This window comes from Argiope bruennichi, chromosome 5 (genome assembly GCF_947563725.1).
Source record: "Argiope bruennichi chromosome 5, qqArgBrue1.1, whole genome shotgun sequence".
Taxonomy (NCBI): domain Eukaryota; kingdom Metazoa; phylum Arthropoda; class Arachnida; order Araneae; family Araneidae; genus Argiope; species Argiope bruennichi.
This window is the reverse complement of record NC_079155.1, coordinates 87,637,562-87,663,959: the sequence shown is the minus strand read 5'-3', so window position 1 is coordinate 87,663,959 and position 26,398 is coordinate 87,637,562. Positions and strand designations below refer to the sequence as shown.

The 26,398-nt window shown below is 30.5% G+C and overlaps 1 protein-coding gene across 2 annotated transcripts in view; it reads left to right on the top strand.

Annotated features, from left to right (window-relative positions):
• The window catches only part of LOC129969113 (mitochondrial enolase superfamily member 1-like), a 62,807-nt gene extending 37,018 nt beyond the window's left edge, over positions 1-25,789 (top strand). For both annotated transcript variants that reach the window (XM_056083525.1, XM_056083524.1), the window contains exons 12-14: positions 6,335-6,506; positions 22,359-22,458; positions 25,421-25,789. In XM_056083525.1, the coding sequence (XP_055939500.1) occupies positions 6,335-6,506; positions 22,359-22,458; positions 25,421-25,604 (456 nt within the window). In that variant the 3' untranslated portion in view covers positions 25,605-25,789. The remainder of the gene's footprint in view (positions 1-6,334; positions 6,507-22,358; positions 22,459-25,420) is intronic.
• The last annotated feature ends 609 nt before the right edge of the window (positions 25,790-26,398 follow it).

Genomic DNA, 26,398 nt, shown 5'->3' with positions numbered 1-26,398 from the left:
GATGTTAATACAGTTTTTTTTCAAATATTAATTCATTAATTAAATTTAATTAATTTTTAATACTTTAAATAGAGTTTTAGCAGTTTGTAAAGAAAATTGAAATCAACAGGTAGTAGCTCAATTGGTGAAATGCAAGGATTTCAGTACTTTTCACGTGAAGGTGAAGAATGCGAGTTCAATTCTGGGAAAATCAATAATTTTTTGATACTTAATAATTTTTTTATAATTATTTAATAAAAAGTAACTAAAATAAAATTTTTCTTTGTTGACTTAAGAAGGAATTGAATTAATTGTTTTTTTAAATGACTTGTTTCATTTTTTGTTATTGAGAAAATTCCTGTTAGTTTCTACTAATCAAGCATTTTTTAAAAATTTCGCTTATGACTATTGAATGCCAAAAGAATATTTAATCATTTTATGTTGCCGAAGTGGCAATTTGAAATCTCTGTATAGAGTGTTTTTTTATAAAAACGTCTGTAGTCCAGTCTATTACGTTTTAAATCTGTTGGGGCCAATTACTGCCGGGGTGATTTGAAAATTCGGAGAAGGCAAAGGCAGAGATATCGATATTGTCTTTATTCTTATACTCTCATCCTAGTCAAAGGGCAGTTTAAAAGTTGATTTCCAAAGCAATGCTCCCAGAACTTCAAAATTCACTGAAATCACTTTAAAATTATGAAAAACAGAGAACTTTAATCAAATATATATCCATTCGGTAGAATAAATGGTTTAAATTTCGGCGGAATAAACTTTTACCAATTTAAGCTCTTTTAGAGCTCTTAGACAATGTCTCCTTCCATCTTCCAAAATTTTAAATCAAATATTTTTTAATTAATTTTTTTAAAAAAATTTGCATAAATATAAGTAGGTAACAAGTATTACGTCACTCGAAGAAAAAATTTTTAGGTTACAAAGATTACGACAGACTTAAATAATGGAACATTTCACTGCGGGTTATCCTCAACAGAATTGATTTCAACGCATTCGTATATAAAAAAAAAATTTAAAATTTGAAGTAATTTTAGTCGAAACGGTTAATAATTACAAAACTTAGTCATAAGTTACATATTTGCATAAGCCTATAAAGTACGAAATTTTCCAGTACTTTCGATTTTTAAATCCGCTAGCCAGTAGAAAAAAAATTAAAAAACAAAGACAAAAAAAGTGGACTGATTTTATTTGCAAGTGCATTTGCAAACACGAAAAAAAAAAAAAAAAAAAAAAAAACATCTAAAAGTAATGTTCTAAAATACAAACACTATTTGATTTGAATTTGAATATGTTAGATATGTTTTTAAAAAAATCAAATGAAAAAATAAAATCAAGTTACCTTGAAAGTATCTGAAAAAATCTTGGGACTTCCTTGAAGTCAGTTACTCCTTAGCCCATTTAACAAGCATGCAAGCTCGGAAGTGGAGTGAGTGGATGTAAGAGAAAAAGAGAAATGGTAAGTAAAAAGAAAGAATTGTACGCCCCTTTGAAAGAGTATACTTTAATTTATTGTAACTGATATTCAGAACTTAAAATTACGATGAAAAATCTAAAAACTTTAATGTAAATAATCATTTTTGAAAAATTATGTACTTTTTAATTAAATGAAATTATTGGATCTTATAAGAAAATTAATGTGTTATTAGTGAATTATATTACCCATTCATTTTATCTTTGAGATTGCGAAAAACCAGATTAGATATAATCCACAATTTTTCCTAAATTAGTCTTGGCAATTTTTATAGCATTAAAATTGAAGTATTTCAGACGTACTGCCATCTAGTGTGAAATAGCTGAAATTTTTTGGTCTTTTTAAATCCACTCTAACTATCCAATTAAATGGTTAAAGATGCATATACTTTCAATTAAAAATTGCTAAATTACTTAAAGAATTTTATTTTATGTTGTTTGATTTAATAAATGTATTGCTTAAAAATTACAATATCTAAATTTTTGGGTTAGTCTTATTAATTCTATTTAATATATATATATATATATATATTTGACATTAGCATTTTAAAGGGGAGGGGAAAAAAAAAGAAACTTCTTTCTTCTGCGATTAAAATTGAACGATTTATGAGTTTTAAAATATTTCTGTTTGATACGATTTTCCGATCGTTTCAAGTTATTTTTCATTTGCTTAGATTTTGAGATTCAAAACTTCATTACTCTGCAGTTTCCATTCATAAAATGAAAAACACTTTTTTTTTCTTTTAGTGTAAAAAATGTAAGCGCTAAGAATATTTTATTAAATATGACTAATAGAACCGAAGATTTTGCATAAAAAATTAGAGTTTGTAATTTTTAAGCCCTATGTTATTGTCTCAAACAATATAAAATGTTGTTTTTAAAGCATTTTTCCGACAGTAATTATATGGTGGTTAATCTAACAGTTTAGAAACTAGCAGTTGGACCATAATTAGAATGGATATATTTTAACCCTTTATTTACCGACGATACTTTAAAGTACCGTTTAAATCCAGTTGATATCTTCATAATATGACTGTTTTTTCTAATAGTATTTGAAAGAACGCGAAGAATATATAAAGTATGTACTGTAGATATAAAGTAAGTAGTAAAAATAGCATTAAAAATCTTTCATTATTAAATAATTAAATTATTTTAATTAATTAAAAAAGTTTTTCTTTTTTCACGGTTTATTCCGTACCAAAACTTAACTAATAGTTCAAAAATAAATTTGAAAAATTGATGGTAAAATAATTCGGTAAATAAAGGGTTAAAATCTCTTATAGGTCATCTCTGTTTATTTCTTTATAATTTTTTTGAAATGAAAAAAATCACAAAAGTCCTGATATAATTATAATGTAATAATCTGGCAGAAATTTGAATATCTCATATTTAATCACATTTCATATACTATATCGACATGAATTTTTATCGATATATATGAAACCTAGATATAAAAATTAATAAAGGAAGCATTGAATAAATTTCAAAACAATCAAGCCTATCACCAAAATCACTTTTTTTTTAAGTCACTCAGTTTCAGTAAGAGGTGACGCACTAATATCTCAATTCCCGATCCTTGTCATTCCAATCACCTACCCTATCCATTCATAGACTAAATAAGCTGCAATAAGCCAGATCTTTCCATCACATATTCCTAATTACAGGATGGCTCAGCTTTAATGAAACCGCAGGCAAATTTATGTGTTCATATAGATCAGATAACGGATGATAAATGCAGGTTGTTGCTGAGTGCCTCGTAAACATTAAACGTGCTGCAATTTCATGTCCATTTGTCAGAATTAATGATTAACGAGCCTGATGATAGTGGTAACCACTGAGTACAAGTCAATTCCCCGAAACGAAACTTAACATTAGGGGTATCTTTCATAAAGCTACATTTATCAAACCCCTTTCAAAGACTTACTCATTAGAAATTGTGCAGTAGGTGAGAAAATTTGCATTATCACAAACTTCCGCCTTTCAGTTTTGAATGGAATAGACGTTGGAGCATCATTTTTCTTGCCTACAATCTATGAAGATTTTCTCTTTTATTCCGTGTTCCGTAGTGGACGCTCCATCTTTGTGGAAGTAACCGTTAAGTCCTGGAGCTTAAGACACCGATGTGTTTCAATAAGGTGATAAATCATGGCTCAAGAATTGAGATGCAAATATTGACAAATTATGTGTCTGAACTGTTCTGAATGCAATCTTCAGTAACGCTTTGGTGGAGGCATATAATCCGTGTTGTTAAGTAGTATTAAACGAATTCTGCACATTTTGCTGAATGAAAAATGAGTTGCAAGTACCCTTGGGCAAGTGAAGTTATCAATATTTATTCATGTTAATCGTCATTTATAAGATGTAAATTAAATGTCCATTATTAGCATTAAAAGGAGATTTTAATATTTATCGTGTATTCTGTAAAGGTAAAGGTCAATGTATGAATAAAATGTTTTTTTTTCGTATGTATTCATCGCATATAAAGAAAACAATCGTTGATATTTTTGATATTCTGAGAAAAAAATATGGAAACACCAATAAAGAAAGTCCGTCCTCAAAGTACAGAATTCAAATCTACTATAAATTTTCATTTCAGTTTTGTATGATTTTCAAGGAAAATTAGGCATCATAATAAAAATTCGCGAGTTTCTTTTTTCGTTTCTCGAATGTATCCTTATTAGTTTATGAGGTTTGTAAGAATACTTGTAAAAGTATTCAAAACTGAGTTTTCCATTTGCTCTTTGTAGTTTCATTCCGTTACTTAATTTTTTTTATTTCTTTTGTCAGGATAGTTGTGGAAGCTTTTGTTAGTTGAAAACGATTTTTACATTATCCTAAAATTATGTGGATGTTACTAATTGAAGGCGATATGAATTTTAAGCAATAAACTTTGTTGCACAGAAAAAGTTTAGAAAAAGAAGTATTGAAATCGATTTCGATAATTTTTTCAATGCCACTCGTCTCTCTAAATCGAACAAAATATTTGTAAAACATAATTTTGCAGATGCTTGGCCGAAAAGAAGAAACTTTTGAAATTTTAACTGATGATAAATGATAATGACAAACGATAAATTTTAACTGTTGATAGATGATGATAAAGTGACGTCTATTTATACCGCGATATAAACGAAATTTTTCCCTTTAATGATTTTACTAAGAGAATCTGATAGGGAATTTTTTTTGTCACGTGTCGATTTAAGCAAGGAAATATTAGGTATCTTTAAAAGAATGTTGTAAGCATTAGAGATTTTTATTCCTTCTCTCGGAGCGTGAGAAATTGCTAAAGTCATCAATTTTGTAGGGAGCATGTTAAAAATAATTAAATAAAAAATGGGAATTAGGTAAGGAAATAAGAGAAACTTTAGAACGAAATTAATATGGGCTAATTTAAAATAAAAATTAGAAAATAATTAAAATTTAATTTAGATTTAAAAATATATATATTGTGAGTTTTATATCTAGATATATATGCAATCATATATATTGTGAGTTTTATATCTCACTAAATCTAACAAAATATTTTTAGAATTATATCCGTTTTGGCATATTTAAGCACAATAATTCAAGATCGGAAAAGCAAGCAAGTAATTGAAATTTTTAAACATTAAATCTTTACCCGATTTTTGAAACTACTGGAATTTATTATGTTAAACACTTGAATAGTTCCCGAACTTTCTAACTTGTTATGAAGCTGAAATATAAGAAATAAATGAGCAATTTATTGTAAAGGAACTTCAAACGGAATTTTGAAATTGTGGATTTAAAAATAGAAATATTGGTACTGATGTTTAATTTGGTTTTAAACTTTAGCTTGTGACAATCTCATGACAAAGAATTTTCTCAGTTATATCAATGAAGCAAGTCTATGTTTACAAATTTAATTGACTCAACATTACTCAGTTTTAAAAGTTCAAGAGGACTAATTTGAACGGAAGTTTCATTACTTTTGGCTATGGTCAAATAATAAAGAAGCCACCTTATCCAGCCTTCCTCTTCCCAAGTTTCCAAACAATGGACGCCTGAGGACGTTTGTTTGGCATAGACAGAGTTAAGTTCACTATGCCCTTATCTATGGCAGATATTGTTGAATCGTGCATCGGAACCATAATTACCCGATCTCGAAATGGAGAGCTTGTAATTACTCTGTTTCAACTCTTCATTTAAGTTAACAATATTAATTTATAATTCATATGTCTAAGGTTGCAAGTCTACAGTCGCAAAAGAAAAAAGGAAACCAAAGGTAAGCAATGTGGAGAAGCAAATAAAGGCATTAGTAGCAAGGTTGTTAACCTATTTGCTCCACTTGTTCGTTTGGCGATAAACATGTAAATTGGCGATCATATTGGCGATAAACATGTAAATTGATTTCACTTTTGTTCGAAACATGAATCTCAAATCTGTTGTTATTTACAACGACTAATCAATTTCAGTTGAAGAACTGATCGAGGAAATACGAACAAATGTGAACGCATAGAAATAAAGAAGACCTTATTACATTTCACTGTCGCCAAAAATGGCGCTGCTTCCTTTTTTTTTCCAGTCATCTGATAGTGAAAATCTGACTTAAAACAAATCATCCAGGTTTCATTCCGAAATCTAACCAAGGTATCCGGATACTTATATCAAATTGAACGGCATCTTAATTTGTATCCTAATGGATTATTACTTTATAGGAATGTATTCGAATGGAACAATACTAGGATTTTGAAATTTTATCCACAAATGGGAATTAAAACGCAATATTTTATAATAATTCATAGATTACAGACTCCAGAACTAATTTCTATAATTTAATTTTATTTGCAGTATTTATGCTAATATTTCTTATCCGGAATGTTTTCGATTTTTTTTTTCTGGAATGTCTTTTTTTCAGGCGTTGAAACCGTATGGGATTGGCGTTGCTTCTGGTGAGCAATGTCATAACCGAGTCATGTTTAAGCAGTTCTTGCAGGCAAGTGCCCTCCAGTTCTGTCAGATTGATTCCTGCAGATTGGGAGGAGTGAATGAAATCCTTTCTGTCTATTTGATGGCTGCAAAATTCGGCGGTAAGTACTGCCTTGCTTGAAATTTGATCAATAAGAAAAATGTAATATAACGATTTTAAAATCCTTTCATTTGTTCAAGCTCCTATGATGTTTTGAGATAAATTTAAATTTTTTTACATGATTATAATTAGAGACTTGATAAAATTTTTGACGAATTTGCGACAAGATTACATAATCTCAAATAAATCTTTGTTTTATTGTTGCTATTATTATATCTATAACATTATAGGCAGAAACGAAATATGAGAGCGATAAAATATAATAATGTTTACAGGAGTTATAATAAAATGTGTATAGAAACATACTAAAAGAATCAGTACTCAACAAAACGACAAATCTTTACAAAAATTGTTTGAAATTACAAAATGTAGTCATCCCGTGTTTTCGTGACACAATATGCTACAAATTCATCAAAATCGTAAAGAAGTCAGCAATTAATTGAGATGCTTCGATTTCAATATTGGTGACTTCGAGTAATACAAATTTATTGAGAGTATATTGTTATGAATAAGTAATGCTACCTTCCAGCACAGTTTAGTTTCATCTTAGGAAAGATGGATTTACGGGCAATTCTATTGGATAGTGATCGGAACCCCAGGCTTGGCGACAGACTTGGCGATGAATTTTATGACTTTGACAACAAATTGGATGATCTAGAATTTTCAGGAATTTTTGCGATAGGATCGATAGGAGGCGAATTATGCTTGATTATTCGAGAACCTTCTGTCCTCTGCTCAGGAAGCAAGAAAAGACAGGCATACTCAGGCGGAGTCAATCGTATAGTTAGTCAGCGTTGAGTCATCGATGAATTAGTTGGATTATTCCAGCGAAGCGTAGTTGTTGAGTGGGGCTCAAGCGATTAGTGAATTGAGAATTGAGCCTTGCGCCGAGTCATTTGTTGAGCAGCCAGTTATATAGTAGAGAGTCTGTAGCTGGATACACCTAATGCGAGGAAACAGTGGAGAATAGCAGGCGTTTGGACAGATCTTAATGAATAGCTACGTGATTTCTCACTTCCTGCTGAGTTCTGTCCCACCGCTTTGTGTGCTGTTGTGGTTGTTTGCTACCGATTACTACTTGTGGGCTGCTTTTGTTATAAGTGCTACTGTGTATAACTTGTGTACGTCTAGACTGTTTTTGTCTTCATGCTAATAAATATCGTCATTTGTTATTGAGACCTGCTGATTGTGTCACCATACACCCACTACAAGCGACCCCGGCGACTTTAGTATAATTTCTGTAACTTTTGGTGTCAGAAGTTGGATAGGGGAATTTCGCGGATTGGCGAATGAATTTCCGCAACAATATTGTATTACTGAATTTATCCAATTTAGTATTGTACCTTTGGGACTTTAGTTGTAGAAGCATTTAACATAAGTGTGTATATTGTTGCAACACGCATAATATACACATGTACATGTAACTATTATTACAGGCGTGTTTCCTTTTTTGTAAGACATTTGGATTTCTCATATCTATCTAATTTCTCTGTTGTCGTTGAATGCCTATTCCCTTGTGTTGACAACTATTCAGATACACAAAATTTTATACATCTTGAAATATGCAGGTTTATAATTACAGATTTCAAACTTTAAAAATTTTGCTTTATTCTCTCCCCCCCCCCTTAACTTTTAATTTACAAGACCCAGCATTGATAAAGAATTTTGTGTTTTTACCTACCCTTTGTAGAATTTTTATACATATATAAAACAGCTACATTTTTTTTTTATGTTAACAACATTTGGAAAAACTAAATTTTACATAAGGTAAATAAGGTCTTTCCAACCCGGAAATCCATTTCGTTGTTAATCGCTCTTCTAAGTTGACGGTCGAGATGTGAATATTGAATGAGATATGTATGACTGATTGATGCAGTTTTAATTACCAATATATTATTAGGAAAAGGGAAGTCATATAAAGTTAAAACAATCCGAGATATTGATCAATTTTTTTTTGCCTTCTTATTTTGTTTACTTGAATGATTTTATGTTTGTAGAAACATAATTTTTAAAAGGATTTTTCACTCGCTTTCTAATGTGGGCATTGAGTTTTCATACACTTGTGTGCTCTCGATGACAGTATTCTATTTTCATATTCGTATAACTCAATTATTAGTTAATAGATTAATGTAATTAAAATTTGGATTCCGTGTAAATGGCGCCATCTGGTGTTGATTCCGGGAAAAAATTTATTTCCATAATATTTATAGTGATGAAAATGAATACAAAGTAGTAAAAAAAATAATTAAAATACGATACTTTTTTTTATAGTACGCTAATGAAACTGTAAATTATTTTATAAGAAATAATGTTTCTATAAACTGTTTTTATTTAATTCATTTGTAAACAGCAACGAAAAAAGTTTTTCTAAGTTTCTTAGTTTATGATTAAATGATTTTCTTATATCTGTTTGAATTTCCAACAATAAAATCTGCCATTTGATTACGTGATAAACTAAAAATCGAAGAAAAGATTCGAGAACTTAAATGGATCCAAATTTGTGTAAATCTTTCTTTACAAGAATGCGTTTTTCCAAAATAAGAAGAATAATTTAAGACATATGAAAATGACTAAATTTTGCATAATCTCTCTGATATAAGAATGGTTCAATATTAGATATTGTTCCAAATGTTCTAAGTTATATTTCAGAGCGCAAACATAATGAACAGACGATACAGAATATATTTTTATAAAAATGAATGCACCATCTCGCAGGAAACTACAGAAAAATAAAAACTCCAAACCATGGCATATGTAAAGACATCCTGTGTGAATTTACAAAGAATCTCTTGAAGGATAAACAAACAGTATGAAAGTATCGCAGCGCCCGAAAAACAGATTATCAAAATATTTTATGTATGAGATTTTATATGCGTATATTCATAAAATTATTCATGGAAATATTGTAACTGAATCTCATATGGAGGCTGTTATCGGGTTTAAAGGAAAGAGAAAGGGGGGATTGAAAAGGGGAGGCAAAGGAAAATAATACTTGTTGATAAATATATATATATTCTTTAAAAGTATTATTTTCTTCAGGAAGTCTTTGAAAATATTTCGGTGGGCCGATTTGAATGTTTTTATGAATATTTTGATGCCATCAAAAACATAACTTGTAAAAAAAACCAAGTCTCGCAACTCAGTTCTTCTATCGTAAAAAGTTGTGAGATCCATGTAATACCACGTCGGTCCATTTATTCTGTCCCTACTTAAGGGTCCTTCTGTCTTAAGTTATTACGTAATTAGCTAACCTAACAACATCTTATGGTGACCATATCAATATTAAAAATCTTTTATGTTTTAAATAAATAGATTGACTTGGCCATCGCATGAAAACACAATGTATCTTTACATTAAGTTAGATTACATTAACATATTATATTAAATTAGATTGTTTAGTGCGATTGCCAAGTCAATCTATTTATTTAAACCATAAAAGATTTTTAATATTGATATGGTCACCATAAGATGTTGTTAGGTTAGCTAATTACGTAATAACTTAAGACAGAAGGACCCTTAAGTAGGGACAGAATAAATGGACCGACGTGGTATTACATGGATCTCACAACTTTTTACGATAGAAGAACTGAGTTGCGAGACTTGGTTTTTTTTTACAAGTTATGTTTTTGATGGCATCTCATTTCTTTTTGCAGATAGTCCTTTTCTTATTTTTGTATGTAGTCTTCCCCTTTTTCTTTTCCGGTACTACTTCTTGAGATTCAGCCACAGTTTTTCTCAAAGCCCAGTCTCTGTCTCTATGGGTTTTTCTCGTAAGCTTTGATGTTACAATTTTTGACAAGTCTGGACGGTAAATGCTTCTTAGTCTGTTGTAGTCACAAATTGAGGATTCTTGTGCTTTAATACTTGCAAAGTCGATATTTATTAGATGTAAGCCGTCCAGACTTGTAACTCTCGGAAGTGCCACGTAAGCCTGACCGGATGTGAACGCTGCAGAACCAATATCCATCAGTGCATTATTTAGACTCAGACCGTGACTTTTGTGTGTAGTTATAGCATAGGCTATACATATGGGAAACGGTTCGCGATGAACATAAGCTCTATTAATAATTTCAAATTTAGTTTTGACCGGACTAAGCTCGTAAACATGTTCTTTATTAAATGCAATGTATATTTTCTTAATTATTTTTTGTATTTTCCTGATCAACCTTACTCTTTGCACTATACCGATAGAATCATTAACTAAACCAAGACTCACGTCAATATTTCGCCTTAACATGACTTTTGCTCCTATTTTTATAATTATGTTCTCTTCCAGGCCTGCAGTCATAGAAGCATCGTCTTCATATTTTTTTATACATTCACGAGCTCTTTTTATTAGGTATCTGCGGAAATTTATGCTATCTACAGCTGTAAGTTTTATTTTGGGATGTAGAAGAGATTTAAGCATTGAAGTATTTAATTGTTGACACATGTTTTTTGTAGGTAATAAGCAAACGGTATCATCAGGAAGTTTCGAGAGGTGTTCAATTATTTCAATTAATCTGTTTTCATTTGAATTGGATTTGAGAGTTATTAATCTAGTCGAGAGTAAGTCGCGTTCTTTTTGTGTAGTCACACCTAATCTTATTCTATTTAGCATTTCAACAGAGTCAAAATCATTGAGCTGTCGCATGTTAATAGTAAGTTCATCGTATATGAACAGTTCAGTCCACAGATTCAGTACACTGAGGGAACCTAATAACTTGTTAGTTTCAGCAGTTGAGAGTTTTTCAAAAGGTGACTTTTCTCTTACCGGCGGACGCTGTAAGAGATCACCGAAAACTACAAGATGCTTTTTTCCAAACTACCCATTCTGATCGTGTCTTGTGTCGAATATTTCAGATAAGCGTAAGTAAATATATGTTAAACATTGGATATCATCGACACTTCGTCTATTATAAACAACACTACTTCTTTCAAATCTGATCTCAGAAGGAGCACTTCATCAGAAAGTTGTTTGTACTTCGGTATTTGCTTGTGTTCTACAGGCAGTTGCAATAGTCTATGTATAGTCAATCTATTCTATGTATAGTCAGCTATTCCTGTTGGAGTACTAACTGCCACTTTTTTTGTTTAAATAAGTCTTAACCCAAATTTTCAGAGTTTTTATTAAAAAGCTCGTTCCAGTGCCACCAGTTCCACTCACAAAACAGCGTAAAACGTCAGCGTTATTATCGGTTGTGTCCATTTTATTTGTGATCATATCGAAGACTCTTTTTTGATCGACATTAAGTTTTGCGATCATACTTTGAAGATCAGTTTGCTTTCTTCTACCAGATTGATTTTCTGAAAGTCACCCATTGCGTTTACAGCTTCCACAGCTTCAAATTGAATTTTTTCAAATTAGATATTGTTAGGAACCTGTAATTTTGAGATTTAATTAATTTTTCCCAGCGAGAATAGTGTCATCATATGAAAGACCGTTTTACAGTAATCTGTATTGGATGCTGCCGGATGCCGAGCCAGTGACACGAGGGAATCGGAACTTTTGCGCTCGGTAAATCATTCCCTACCCCTGTTGCTGTCATAGGTTTACTGGGATTTGGACCTTTGGCAAGAAAACTTGGCGCGGGTGACGGTTTTTAGTTTTCCATAGCTGCATTTCCGGTCGGACTTATTGGTAATAATGGAATGGCGATAATTTTTGTAAAAATTTTATTTGATCTTTCATTTATGAGATCTTGTACATACATTTATCTTATCATTTATCTTATTATTATTAATAAGAGCCTTGTTCATTGCTCCGAAAAATTAATGTATATGAATTTTCCCAGAAAATTAATCTACATATTTTTATCACTCAAAATTTAATAAAATAATTAAATAAAACGCCAAAATGATGCACTGCCTTGAATGGTTCCTGAGAGGAGAGATCTAAGTGCTAAGTGTAAATATATTCATGTCTCAAAACAATTTGTTAAATAAGATTCAAAGGTTAATGTAAAAGGATAAACATGTAAACGGATTACAAAGGGTAATTGAAAGGACCTATGAAAAAATTTAAAATTCTTAATTCATCGGAGCTTTTATTGACTCCAGTAACATAAATTGTAATTGTTTAGTTCATTTGGACCATTTTGTTAGTAGATGCGTGCCCCTGATTAAAATTGACTGATGGGCGCTGATTACAGTGACTATCCAATAGATATATAAACCCTGTTTACCTTAAATTTAATTGTTTGATTTAATTAATAATATAGATATTGTAAAAGTTCATAGAAATCTTTTCCTCCATTTACTTTTTAGAAAATATATTTCAAATTTGTTCGCTTCATACAGACACTAGCTGAAATTTACACTTTTATATATTTAATTTACAATAATATTTGATTTATGTTTTTAATTTGAACTTCTTTCAATGTGATGGCAACAGGTGGATAACAGCTAATTTTTTCCCATTGACGTGCTTATGCAGATTAAATTTTATTTTTATTTTGTGCGAAGTACATTGTTGAAAAATATGGTTAAAATGTTTCTTTAAAAACACGTTAAAAATCGAAACTTCATTTGTAGATTAAAGCATTGGTATCATTAAAAAGATAATTTTTTTAGCTTTATCTTGATGCAAAAATCAATTTTGTGTTTTAATATTTTCGGAAGTTATAGCGTTGTAATTTTTAGAAAGTGTATCCATTTTTAAATCTTGTTACTCCGTAATGTAACAAATTATTGTATGTATAAGGGTCAATGTCAGTGAAATGAATTAATATTAGATAAGTATATTATCTGTAATGCTCATAAACAATGCTGATTGAGAAAGTTTTCGTATTAGTTGAAATTTAAACACTTTCGTTTTTCAAGTTCCCATTTTTTGTTGAGATTACTGAAAATTAAAAAAGATGCATTGCGCAAAAAGCGGAATAGTATACGGTTTTAAGAACAATAGTAAATGTTACATGTCCAATAGAATTTGAAGTTAAATATGCTCTTGTGAATAAGCGATCAATGACAAGTTAAGTAAACTTTAGCAACCATAAATCTGAATTATAAAACTAAGTTGGCCATTGCTTTCATAAAAACTTTTTAAAAAAATGCTTTTAATGTGTATTAGCATTTGTGCAGCAATATATTTTGCAACTATTTTTCATCAATTCATGGTTATATAGGAGTAATCATAATTTCTATTTTGAAAAAAGCAACATTACTACCAAGTTATTCAATGAATCTCTCAAAACTTTTTTTTGTAATTTTAATTACATACAAATGAACAAAAAATGCTGTTAAGCTTTCAGAAATGCGGAACAATCTTGACTATGCTGAATGTCAGAGAGATAAATGTTTGCAGTTAGTTTATTTTTTTATTTCTTTATTTATTTTTGTTAAATGTAAGTGACCATATTATGCATATTGTGAATGCATATTAAGAAAAGAATTATTTAGAAATTATATTCATTTTTTTTTAAATTCACCTTTTTATTATTTTCATATTATTTTTTTATGTATAAGTAAAAATTATAACAATTTCTAGATGAATATTCAGTCTGAAATATTCCAGAACTTTAATACGAAATAACGAAATATACAAAAATTCAATTTAATTTTGTTCGTTTCTTTCTCAATTAAACCTATTTAATATTTTTTGAATAAATTATTTATTTATAAAATTCGAAAAAAAATTAGGGACATTTTATTAAAATTCGCTGTTAGTACTAAAACTATTGAGAGAAAGGATTGAGCCATTCTTTTGGGATGAATCCGAGGTCTTACAATTTCATAGGCACATAGATGTTGGCCGATTGGATTGGAATTTTTCTCCTGGATTGAAAAATTAATAAAAGCAATTATTGATAAAAATAAAATCGTGTCAAACGAAATACTATAAACATTGAATTACTCCTTCTAAATTACAGAATTCGGTAATGTTAATTAACAGAATTATAGAGAGCAAGTAAATGTCCCAAAATCGAAGTGCTTCAATAATTAATCAGTGATGAGTTCTATGTTCTAAGAGCCCTTCTAACATTCACGCGGGCCTCAGTGTGATTTTCTGTGCAAGCAGAGAAAATCTAAAATATCCAACTCAAAGAGTATTTTTTCCAAACAAGTTTGGGTGACTCATTAACCCCACCAAACCCCTCTCGTGATGTACAAAGACAGTGACCTCTTCAGAGAGTAAGGGAAAGTTTTATTGGTTAATCGTTTTATTGGGGGTGGTTGATGGGTCAGTTGACCGCACAGTTTGGCTTACATTGTAAAATCGCCAAATCTTACATGCAAAGATAAAGTTTATAATGTGGTAGTCTTTCTTGACACTTGAGCGGAAAGGGGGAAATTTATCGAGCGCAAGTGACATAGAAGCGACACGAGAGCTTGGTGACAAACTTGGCGACCATTTGGCGACGAATTTGCCGACAAAACGGATAATGCTCGAAACTTCGAAAAATTTATCGATCCGTCCATTATTACATGGATATTTTAGTTTTTCCTTGATTTATACACTAAACACTAATTGTATTCTAAATCTGAAGCTTCTATGTCTGCTAGAAGTGCCTTAGAGTTTTGATGATCTGTCAGTCAGTCAGTGACAAAATTCACAAACTTTGACTAGTTATAATTCTTAAATTACTGGTTCAAATTTAATGAAATTTGAAATATACTGTGTTTATATAATGCCTGCTTGGTTACTGAAAATTCAGGCTTCTAGTTTTATCCACAACGAAGTTATAGAGGGTTGAAAATGGCTTGAACTGCTTCGAGAAAAGGACAGTACGGCCGTGCCGCTTGTTTTTGCTCGACTTGGAGGGGGCACTGCCGTGCCCCCAGATATCATTGATGTACAAAATGATTGCACAAATATATCTTCTATATGTTACATATGCTTATTTTTGCAAATTTTCTATATTAGGATGAATTCTGCATTAAGACAGATTGTCTGTGCAGATTTTAATGTGAGCTCCCTTTGTAGTTCGGTAAATGTCAAAGATGTATCTCTCTACCTGTTAAGCAGATGTGGATTTTTTTTTTGTTCTCAGATTCAATCATCATGCTTATTTATAAATTCTTAGAGAAATCATTATCATTATCATTTTTTGTCACTTTTTTCCCGTTTTTGTCATTTACTCTGTGGGGAATATTAATTGTAAAATAAGTACGTCTACTACAATGGGCATGGAATCAAGGCCTCGATTTCCATTGATCAGTCTATAGCTATTATTTTTTGGAAGGTTATCAAAGTTTTAAAACTTTTCTTATCTTTATTTAAAGATGACATTTAGTCAGTTTCCTCCATTATAATGTTTACGCTCTTGTTAAATAGAAATAGCCGATTTACTTTTATGAAGCCACCAAGACGACGGTTTGCTTTTCCATGATCCAAACCATTTCATTAATATAAACTTCTGATTCAGTCCTTACATTTACGGACTAGTAAACGATAGAAAAACTTTAAGAGTCGGACAACGTATTGTTAATAATTGGTGAAAGCTGTGTCTTTCGATTTTATAAAGCAGCATGTGGATTCATCGTTCTCCAAATGCGGTCATCAGGGCTTTTTTATTTTTCCGGAGACATGAGAGATTAATTCATTTAAGAAATCCGGATTATTTAAGTAATTGTTGTTGCCACTTATTCTATTTAGAATATCCGTTGCAAAATCAACACGTGTAGTAAATCGTTTGGTGAAAAATTTCACTTTTCAGTTGATCAGTCTAGGCTAGCTGATGTCAACGAAGCTACTAGTATTTTCTAACTTTTATGAATTTTCCTTTAGGGCTTCGGTATTTAGAGAACTACATCCATTGCAGAAATTTAAACACACTTTGAAAAGAAATGATCAATCTGTTTTTACGGAACCACAAAAATATTGCGTCTTTACTCTCACATACAGCATTTTGTTTCAATGTTTTCAATGTAATAAGTTACATAGGATAAAACACTAAATAAATTAATGATATACTAATGTTCAATGTATATTTTATTCTGAGGCACAGCTATTAATCAATCCTTTCTGCATCATTAAGTACTCTTTACAATGATACGAGAGAATATAAGGCGTAGAAATATGGCTTAATTTGTTAAAAAGTGCAACTTCTCGTTTGAAATATATATTCCTGAATAGAGTGTGGCACACAGAATACCCATAAGGATATACAAGATGATTCAGAATTCTAGACTACACTGGACAAAGCATCTGTGATTTTAAGTTTGAGAGTATCAATATATTCAATTGGTATAGCTTACACATTGTCCCTTATATAACTACATATTTAGCATTGAACAGTAATGGCGTATTCGAATCCATGGAACTAAAGAACACATTGAACCCTTTCCTTCGTTGACGCCATATTGATAACAGTCGAATGCAAAATCACTATTTTTTCATTACTATGCTCTCTTTTAGATTAAAAACAATGTACGAACACGACTATTCCATAGTGAAATTTTTATTATATTATATTCAGTGCATCTTTTGTAATAATTTTGTTTAATCAATGATACATTTTATGACAATACATTATTATTACTTAACTATGTATTACGCAATACATAGTTCCGACATCTGTTCTGAGTTCAAGTTGCAAATTACGCTTGCGGTTCATTCTGATTTCGTAATAAAAATATTCCTATTTCTTTACCATTTCTTATGTACAGACTGGATTTCTATACTTTATTCATTAGGGAATGATCAATTTTTATATTTGATTGAATTTCTAAATTCTTCTATATTTTTTAATATTTCCTACACTTTACATTTTTATCAGGTATCCTTATGAAACAATGTAATAATCGATGTCTTCTAAAGAATTTAAACGAAGTGCTTTTAAATCCATTATTAATAAGTTGAGCGCCATATTAGCACTGATTATTACTTCGATATGGAGTAACTGAAGTGAAAAATCTATTGACTTTGAATCCACTTAAGCCTTTTATTCTTAGTCGAGTACTTCCCTTTTAAATGTCATCTTAAGATATCAAGAAGAACTCGATGGGGAAATATCGATTGAGATATGGCACAAGCATCAAACATAGGCAATGTATCAGACACTTAATGGGTTAAGTAGTCGTCGAGAATGAAATCTTAAATCTTCTAATTTTTAAATGCTACATTTCATTTCTAGAAGACTTCAGCAAAAAATTGTTGTAGATAATTATAGAAAATAGTTGAATGGTAGTGTGAAAGAAAAGTAAAGGTAAGATTTAGAAGCTGGAAATTTTTGTTCATAATATTTCACGATAAAGGATTTACTATATATTAGTGTATATGTTACCGTTAAAGTATGAAATCCGTTATTTTATAGAGTACCTAGTTATTCCATGAAATAACTGATCGTGTCCGTTAAAGTGTAAAACTCTCTTGTATTTCATGGTTTAACTAGTTATTTCATAGAATAACGATCTGCAGCCCGTTAAAGTGTAAAACTCTCTTGTATTTCATGGTTTAACTAGTTATTTCATAGATTAACGATCTGCAGCCCGTTAAAGTGTAAAATAATCTATATCATATATCTCGCACGACAAATACATTTACCTTCCACCCCTACTGCATTTATGTTTTTGTTTGTTTGTTTTAGAAATAATGTTCTTTGTAATTCCAAGTGTCATTTTAGTAATCCTTGTTGTAAAAAATGATTTTATGGTACGTTTCCATAAATACCATTTATACGCTGCTTAAATTAGATAAATTGTTTATTTTACACTTTAACTGTCTCTCATTAGTTAATTTATAGAATACCTAGTTATTTCATAGAATAACTAGTTAAAGTGTCAAATTAATAACATATTACACACTTTAACGGGCACGATCAGTTATTTCATGAAATAACTAGGTATTCTATAAAATAACTGCATTATATACTTTAACGGTAACATATATATCATAGCTTTTAAAATCTATTGATACATTTTATGTTATTAATTTATAGTAATTTGTTTGGATTTAAGTTCCGTTTTCAAGTTACAAATGGCATATTATGAGATTCAGACTCGTAATTTTATTGTACAGTTAGATAGCAAGGTTGATTCATTTACGGTTTTCTTTTCCTTTTTTTTTAATTTTTTCTTCATTATAGAAACATAATTTGGCTATGCTACCTTAATAGTCGAATTGAACCCCTTTTAAAAAAGCTTCAAAATAAGGAAAAAATAAATAATAAAAATTTCATTCGTTTTAGTTGAGTTCGTTATCTAAAATAGGCCTCTAAAATTTATCCGGGTATATTATAAAATAAGAAAGGAGTAAGAGTATTAGTTGAAAAACCCGTTTTTCAAAATTTGATAACAAATTGTCTAAGAAAAAAGTTTTAACTAAAAAAATTGTAGATATTAGAAAACAAAGAAAATGAACTGTTGAATGCTGTAATAGCTTAATTAGGTCAGCGGCAAGTTAAAAAAAAATGTACAAATTTTGGAAAAACCCATTTTATTTATTAATAATTATTATTTTAGTCCGAGTGAAAATTTTGCAATTCCACTGAAATTTGTGATACATAGAAAGAAATAATTGGTAAAAACTTGAGTTCGATTATTTTTTTGAAAAATTAGATTTTGTTCAGAGGAAGAGAACAACCAAAAAGATTAGGGTCGTCGAAAAATGTCTATTAGTTTTTATAAAACCAGAATTCGTAAACCGAAAAATTATATGTTGAAAATATTTTAAAAATTTCAACATTTTTGTATACTGGAATTTTTTTGTATAGAAATTTCTATATATGGATTTTTTTTTCCCAGGAATCTTTAAATTCGAATATAATAAAGATTATGATCCCTTTAAACATATGCTCTTTACATTTCCGAATGATCAAATTTCGATGGAGAATAAAGTATTTGAAATTATTTCTGAATTGTTAATTAAGATTTCAATTAATATAGCAATTGTAAGAGAAAAAAATTATTTTTTTTTGCTGTACATTCACAGGTAATACCCAGGACTAAAATGCTACATATATATTATATTATATTATATTTGAATTTTATGAAATCTGTTTGATGAGAATTAATAAAAATAATATGTCTGCCTCTTCTAATAAAAAAGATGAATGTATGTGCATTTGAACCCTATAGGCTCTACTGTTTTATATAGAGCTACCAAATTTGGTACATATACTTTGGAGGGTGGAAATGTATGAATCTGAGAGTAGATTTTCGAAATTCTATTAGAATTTTTAATTAATTAAAAATTAACAATTCTGAGTTTTTTTACAATAAATTTAAAAAAAATATTATAGCACGAAAATGACTTTTGCATCATCTAAAACTCAATTTTTTTTCAATTATGTCAGTTTTTAAAGTATAATTTTTTTATTTTAACAATTAATTTTTAAAATGATTTTAAACATATTTTATTACAATATATTATGTTGTTGAAGTAATCTCAAATCATCTTCAATAAAATATAGAAGTTGGTCGCTATAAATATTTAATCTGATTTTTTTTTTCATGATTGATGGTCAAGATCTGAAGACTCGTTTTATTTTTTCATGTAGAATAAATTTTAGTTCAAAGAATGCTTTTTTAATAAAACTTTTTAAGTTTTGTTAATCTTAGAATTAAGGTTTAGCTCCAGAATCAAGCAATGGTGAAAGTGTTTCAAAATGCGCCCATTTTCTGTTTTTAGGAAAAAAAAAAAAGGTAATTTTGATTTTAGAGAATAGGTATATTTTATATGCAATAAATAAATGATAAGTAATCAAAATTGCAATAATATTTTCTCGTCACAATTCCCTATACTCAACTCCAAGAAAGTAATTCTTGTTAAATTCGATCAATTCACGGTGTGTCATATTTATTCGAAGAATGAAACGTTTTAGGTAATTCAATTATTTCATCAAGAATTCCGGATTCTTTATTCAGGATTATATTAGCTATTATTAGATAAAGAAAAAAAAAAGCAACACAACGCGTCTGTTAGTGAAAATTTGCTTTATTCTTGCTGCTGTACATTGGAAAGTAATTAAGGAGTTTTGATATGCTTTTTTAGAATATTCTTCCTCTTATCATCTGTTGCTTCATTTACGATGAAGCACTCTTTTATTTGTTAGAAAAGATAATAAAAATGAGAATTCTCCAGCTTTTGTGTCGAAACGTGATGGTTCTTTAAGGATTAGAGAGATTGTTATCATCCTCTATTTGATACTATGGAAAAACGATTTTGTTTCCGTATTTCTTCTAAATTACATCTATTTTAAAAAATGAATTCTTAAATAAAAAGCAATAAAAGTTATTGATTCATTTTGTTGTGAAAACAAATTATCTTCTTATAATTAAAATATACTACCATTGAAATAGGAGTTAAATTATTTTGATTGCGAAAAATTTCAAATTTTTTTTTGGAATTCTTAGAATTAAGGTTTCACTCTAACTAGAAATAAAGTTTTTAACAGTGGAAAGAGATTTTAGTCAATTTGAAAGCTTATATTATAATGGATAAAATAATTTTTTTTCAATACATTAGAATTGAAATTAAGTTTTGCGTCGTGGTAAATATTGATTAAAATTTGACACTGAACATTTTTTAAAAGTTAAGATCATATTAATATTCCTTTTCTGCCTATTATAGTCATTTCATGTTGAAATAAATAATTTATCTATCTGTATTCGTTTTGATTTATTTGAAGTTTTGCTTGCCTAGATCCGCATTTTCAATTATATTTCGGCTAAATATGCTCTTCATATAATTTGTATTTGAAGTATTAATTCTCAAAGTTATTTTTATAAATAATATTTTGGAACTGTTTATTGGGATAGCTTAGTTGTAAGGTCTGGGCTTCAGGACTGGAAGGCTCCAAATTCGAAATTTGATCCCCTAAAGATCGTTATACAAGCCTGGTTTACTGCGATGACTTAGTAGTAAGGTCTCAGCTTCAAGGCTGGAAGGTTCCAAATTCAAAATTTGATTCCACTAAAGATCCATCGATATAAAAACCTGATTTACTGCGATGTCTTAGTATTAAGGTCTCAGCTTAAGGACTGAAAGCTCCAAATTCGAAATTTGATTCCACTAAAGATCCATCGTTATGCAAGCCTGGTTAGTATTAAGGTCTCAGCTTCAAAGCTGGAAGGTTCCATATTCGAAATTTGATTCCCTTATAGATCCATCGTTATACAAGTCTAGTTTTCTGCGATGGCTTAGTAGTAAGGTCTCAAGTTCAAAGCTGGAAAGTTCCAAATTCGAAATATGATTCCTCTAAAATCATATCGTTAAACGAGCCTTGTTCATATTAAATCTAAAGACGTGTCCAGCTGTTCTTTTATAAGTGTGGTGCGGATGTTTGGAGACAAAGAGAAAGTTATATATATATATATATATATATATATATATATATATAGAGAGAGAGAGAGAGAGAGAGAGAGAGAAGGTGGGGGAAGTTCAGATGTCAAACTCATCATGTGATTGGGCATCAAAATTAATTTATCTAAGATAAATAGTCTTCGTATTGCTTCCAAATAGATATTAACATGACTAAACTAAATTTACCATCTATTTTGATAGTTATTCACAGTCCAGACTTTTTATTGCTCAAATTCATTCTACGAAACAGTATATATACGTTGGATATATGTAATACTTGAAATAGTCATAATTTTTTTATGTTTATCAAAATCAAGTCGTTATTAAGCATAGGAAATAATTATTATTTAACTGTAATCCAGTAAAGGAAAAACTTTGAAAATTCATATTTATTCTAAAGAAATCCATTAAAATATCCAAATAAGTTTTAAGTTTCATAGGGAAGTGAAGCTTACGATGTATGTAACTTGTAGCAACTGATGGTTTCAAACTAGTTAAGAGGCAACTTAAAAGAGTTATGGGAACTATTTTCCTTTGAACTTTTCTGAATTGTTTGTAAGAATGATTTTAATGACTCTATCTAAATAAAAAATATCTAAATTTTGTATGTAATTTTCTATTTTTCAGTACCTGTATGTCCCCATGCCGGAGGAGTTGGGTTGTGTGAACTGGTTCAGCATTTAGCAGCTTGGGATTTTATTTCTGTCAGTGGTTGTCTTCAAAACAGGTATAAATCTTTGTAATATTCTTTAAAAAAGGTACTTTTAAAATTGGATTACTGTCTGAATTATTATGCACCCGTGTCTTCAAAATTGCATAGACATTTTGAATTGCTATTAGATAAATAATTATCTGTACACATAAAAATTTCTTAATTCTTATTATTTTATGCAAATGTAGAATTTTGTTAGATATCGAATTGTTGTTCGAATAGTATTGAATTCTTGACAATTATTTTTCAACCATTGCTGATAAAACCAGTCTTTCACAGACACTTAATTGCCATTTAAGCAATTATGTTCAGTTCTATGATCGCAACTAATACTGAAATATAAAAGTTTGTAAGAAAAAAAATACGCTGAGGTGAGATCCGTTGATTATTGAAGAGTTCAATACAATTTCATCTAAACCACTTCTTGGCTAACTTTCCATAATGATAGACTCTCATATCACGACATTATTGTGGAGATATTCCGTCTTTCTGCAAGTATCTCCTTGTCACCATGCTGGAAGCGTTGTGTTACGTGAACTGATTCAGCATTTAGCATTTTTATGTTGCAATGTATAGACCGGGATAGCCTGGTTGGTAGGACACTGGATTCGCATCCCTTCGGGTTTTGTGTTCGAACCCCGGCGGCTGAAGACTCTCCGTGTGTATCGTGCCTGGCGCACCACATACACATCTGTCGTGGTCAAGATTTTCTCCATGTCGAGAGTCACACCACTGGAGGTACTGGTTCAGAGGTGATCGTTCTCTGATTCTGGTCTAAATTTTGGTCGATGAGTGAGTGAAATGTATGAATGAAGCCCATCCCGTGAAAAGGGCTGTGACGCATGAGTAGTTAAGCCGTATTCTTAGCCCTTGATGTCTCTCCTGAATCAAGTTAACACTAAAACTTGGCTTAAATCGCTGCCTTTGTCCGTGGGCTTGTCTATGACAAGTGTCGCAAGTGACAAAAATATGTTAAAATGTCTCCTGAATGTGTGGCTTAGCTCAATTAAAACTGTAAATTAAGTTAAGGGCTTTGAGAATACAAGCAATCCGGTGTTTTAACAGAATCATAAGAAGTGATCACTCTAAAACTTTCACGCATAGTCTCCAATTAAATTCCCCTCCCTGGTATAAAATTATGAACTTTGGAAAATGTAATTAAATTAAATGAACTTTATGCCCTCAAATTCTCTTGAGATTGAGCATCGAGCATGCAAAATAAATTTTTCAAATTAGAACATAATTAGGTAGTGTATTAAATTTCATGTATTGTCTTATTATTCTGAATTTAAACCTAATCTGTGTAGCATGCACAATATTATCTTCTCAAATTCATTTTATTATGACAGAATGAATACAAATAGAACATATTTATTTGGTGTTTCTTTCGAAATAATTACCTACCAGACTATTCATTTTTGCTATCTCTCCTAAAGATACATAAATTTAAATTATAGGCATTATTTTGCCACTTCCTACAAAGCTTTCCTTGTTGTACTTCTTCGGAACTTAAGAATCGTTATTCTTTAAAAAAGTTCTTCAATTCGAGAAAGTCTTATGGTGAGAAATAAGGGAAATAACTAGTTGTGTAAGTACCGAAATGTGATGTCTTGGTCGCTAATTTGATAAGGGTATCTTATTGTGATAGAACATTCATAGGTTGATTTTCCCCCAGATGATAAATTATGAATTCTTGAACTTATGAGCTGCGCATGCATATTTGAACTAAATGAAATTAGTTCTGATTAATCGATCGGAATGTATCGTTTCTTTCTTTTGCAGTAGACGGCATGACTTATTATATAGATAATTGGATAGAAGTTTTAGTTGAAGAGCAGTAGGCCTGTAACGGTAACCACACTGCCTATTCTGCTTCGCCTTCCTAATTAAGGAATTTGGATTAAATATGACCGAACTTCCGCGTAACAACTCTGGCGGAAACTGTGGTTGAGTCCTAATGGCTATCACTAGCCGCGGTATAGTCCTTCCCGTGTGAAGCACTTTTCGTCATTGATAGGAGGTATCCGAGCCTCACCATTTCTGTATCCACTAGAGCGGCAGCAACTAACCACAATACCAAGCTTCTCATTTCATTTCTGAGGTGCCCCCCGGTGGAAGGACCTCAGAAAAAGTAATGGTAAGTCAGCCAACTGACTCTCCGACCCGCCACGAAGGCACACGGATTTAAACCATAAGCCTGAACGGACCGCCGCAACAGCAACACTGGCAGGAACTGTGGTTGAGTTCTAAGGGCCATCACCGGCCACGGTACAACCCTCCCCGAAGGAAGTACATCCCGTCATCGATGGGATCTCATCCTCATTTCGAGGTGTCCCCCCGAGGGTTAAAAGTAATGATAATAGTTGTTGCGTATGGTATCATATCTTTAACCCCCGTCGTCAGTGTCGAGCTTAGAAAGCAAAATAATTCCAATATTTTATTCCGCAATGCCCTAGCCCCCCCCCCCAAGACTGGCATTCTAGGCATTTACAATCACCTGACATCCTGTCATTTCGCCACTGTATATGGAACAATACTATAAAAAAGAGTTCTTTGGTAATTAAAACTATTTTCAGATATTTGTTTTTGGAAAAAAAATTCCGTTACTATCACAGAATAATCATCTTTATGACAAATATATTAGCAGTAAAAAACTAAATTAATTCGATTACCACTGAAAGAGAGAAAGGTCATGGAAATGGTTATTGTTTTCGTTATTCAGAAAACAAAACAATGAATTAAATTATCGACGGTGACTGATTAAGAAAAATATAATTATCTGTTTCTAGGCAATTGCCTATATCTGAAACAATTTTTTTATGAAAAAAAAAAAAAGCAATTTTGAAGTTACCTCTACATTGTACTGTGAAATAAAACAATTGCAATGACTGAATAAAACTATTTATATAAAAAATGGTTTATCATTATTATTGTATTTATACTTTTTTCTTATAATAACTTTTTCTATTTCTTACAGAATGGTGGAATACGTGGAACATCTCCACGAGCACTTTGAAAATCCTGTGATTGTTCGCAAAGGCCGCTACTCGATTCCTTTGCGTCTCGGGTACAGCACAAAAATGAAAGACAAGACGATATCCGATTACCAATATCCAGATGGAAATGTCTGGAAGGCAATTACCAAGAAGGGAACTTTATGAAGAGGCGGCTTAGAACATCGTTTGATGGAGAAAAATGAGCGGAAGGATAACTTGCATTAATACCTGAACGGATGATTGTTTTACGAACTGTGTTCCTTAGTTTGATTGTCCATTTATATATTTATAAAAAGTCAATTTTGTAAATCATTCCAGTGGACATTGAAAATACAGTAAACTAAAAATGATTTGTTTTTAATCTTTCTTTATATCTATCTGGTGCACTTAAGTATGCAAAACATATTAATTAAGCTTTTTTGATTAGTGCAAGGAATATCGTTTCAACAGAACTGGAATGCAGTTTCCATATGTATTTTAATGCATACAAACAAAAATTTAGAATGAATTAGAAAGTAGTTGTGTATCCTTTACTTTATTTACTTCAGATAACATATTGAAGCTTTGTTTTTGAGAAGTTTGAAATTTTAGCCTTGGCTGAATAGAATTACAATAAATAACAAACAACTTAATGCGTAATATTTGCGAAAATTTTTCAAAATAATTCTTTTATAAAGGATATCCCAAAATTAAATCAAGACTTGAATTTGCCACCGTTTGTGCAGTAAGGTGTTGACAACCCTATTAAAAAAAATCTGACAGCTGATAGATTAAGGTTAGTAAAAATGGGGCTTTACACGAAAGAACAACATGTTTACGCAAGATTTGAATTAAATAAAAAACAGTTTTTTAAGTTAATATTTAATGAATTATAAATTACACAGTATAGGGTTATGTATGGAATAACGAATTTTCCAACGGCCTTCACGGCTTTGTTGCCATATACGCATTCTTTTGTC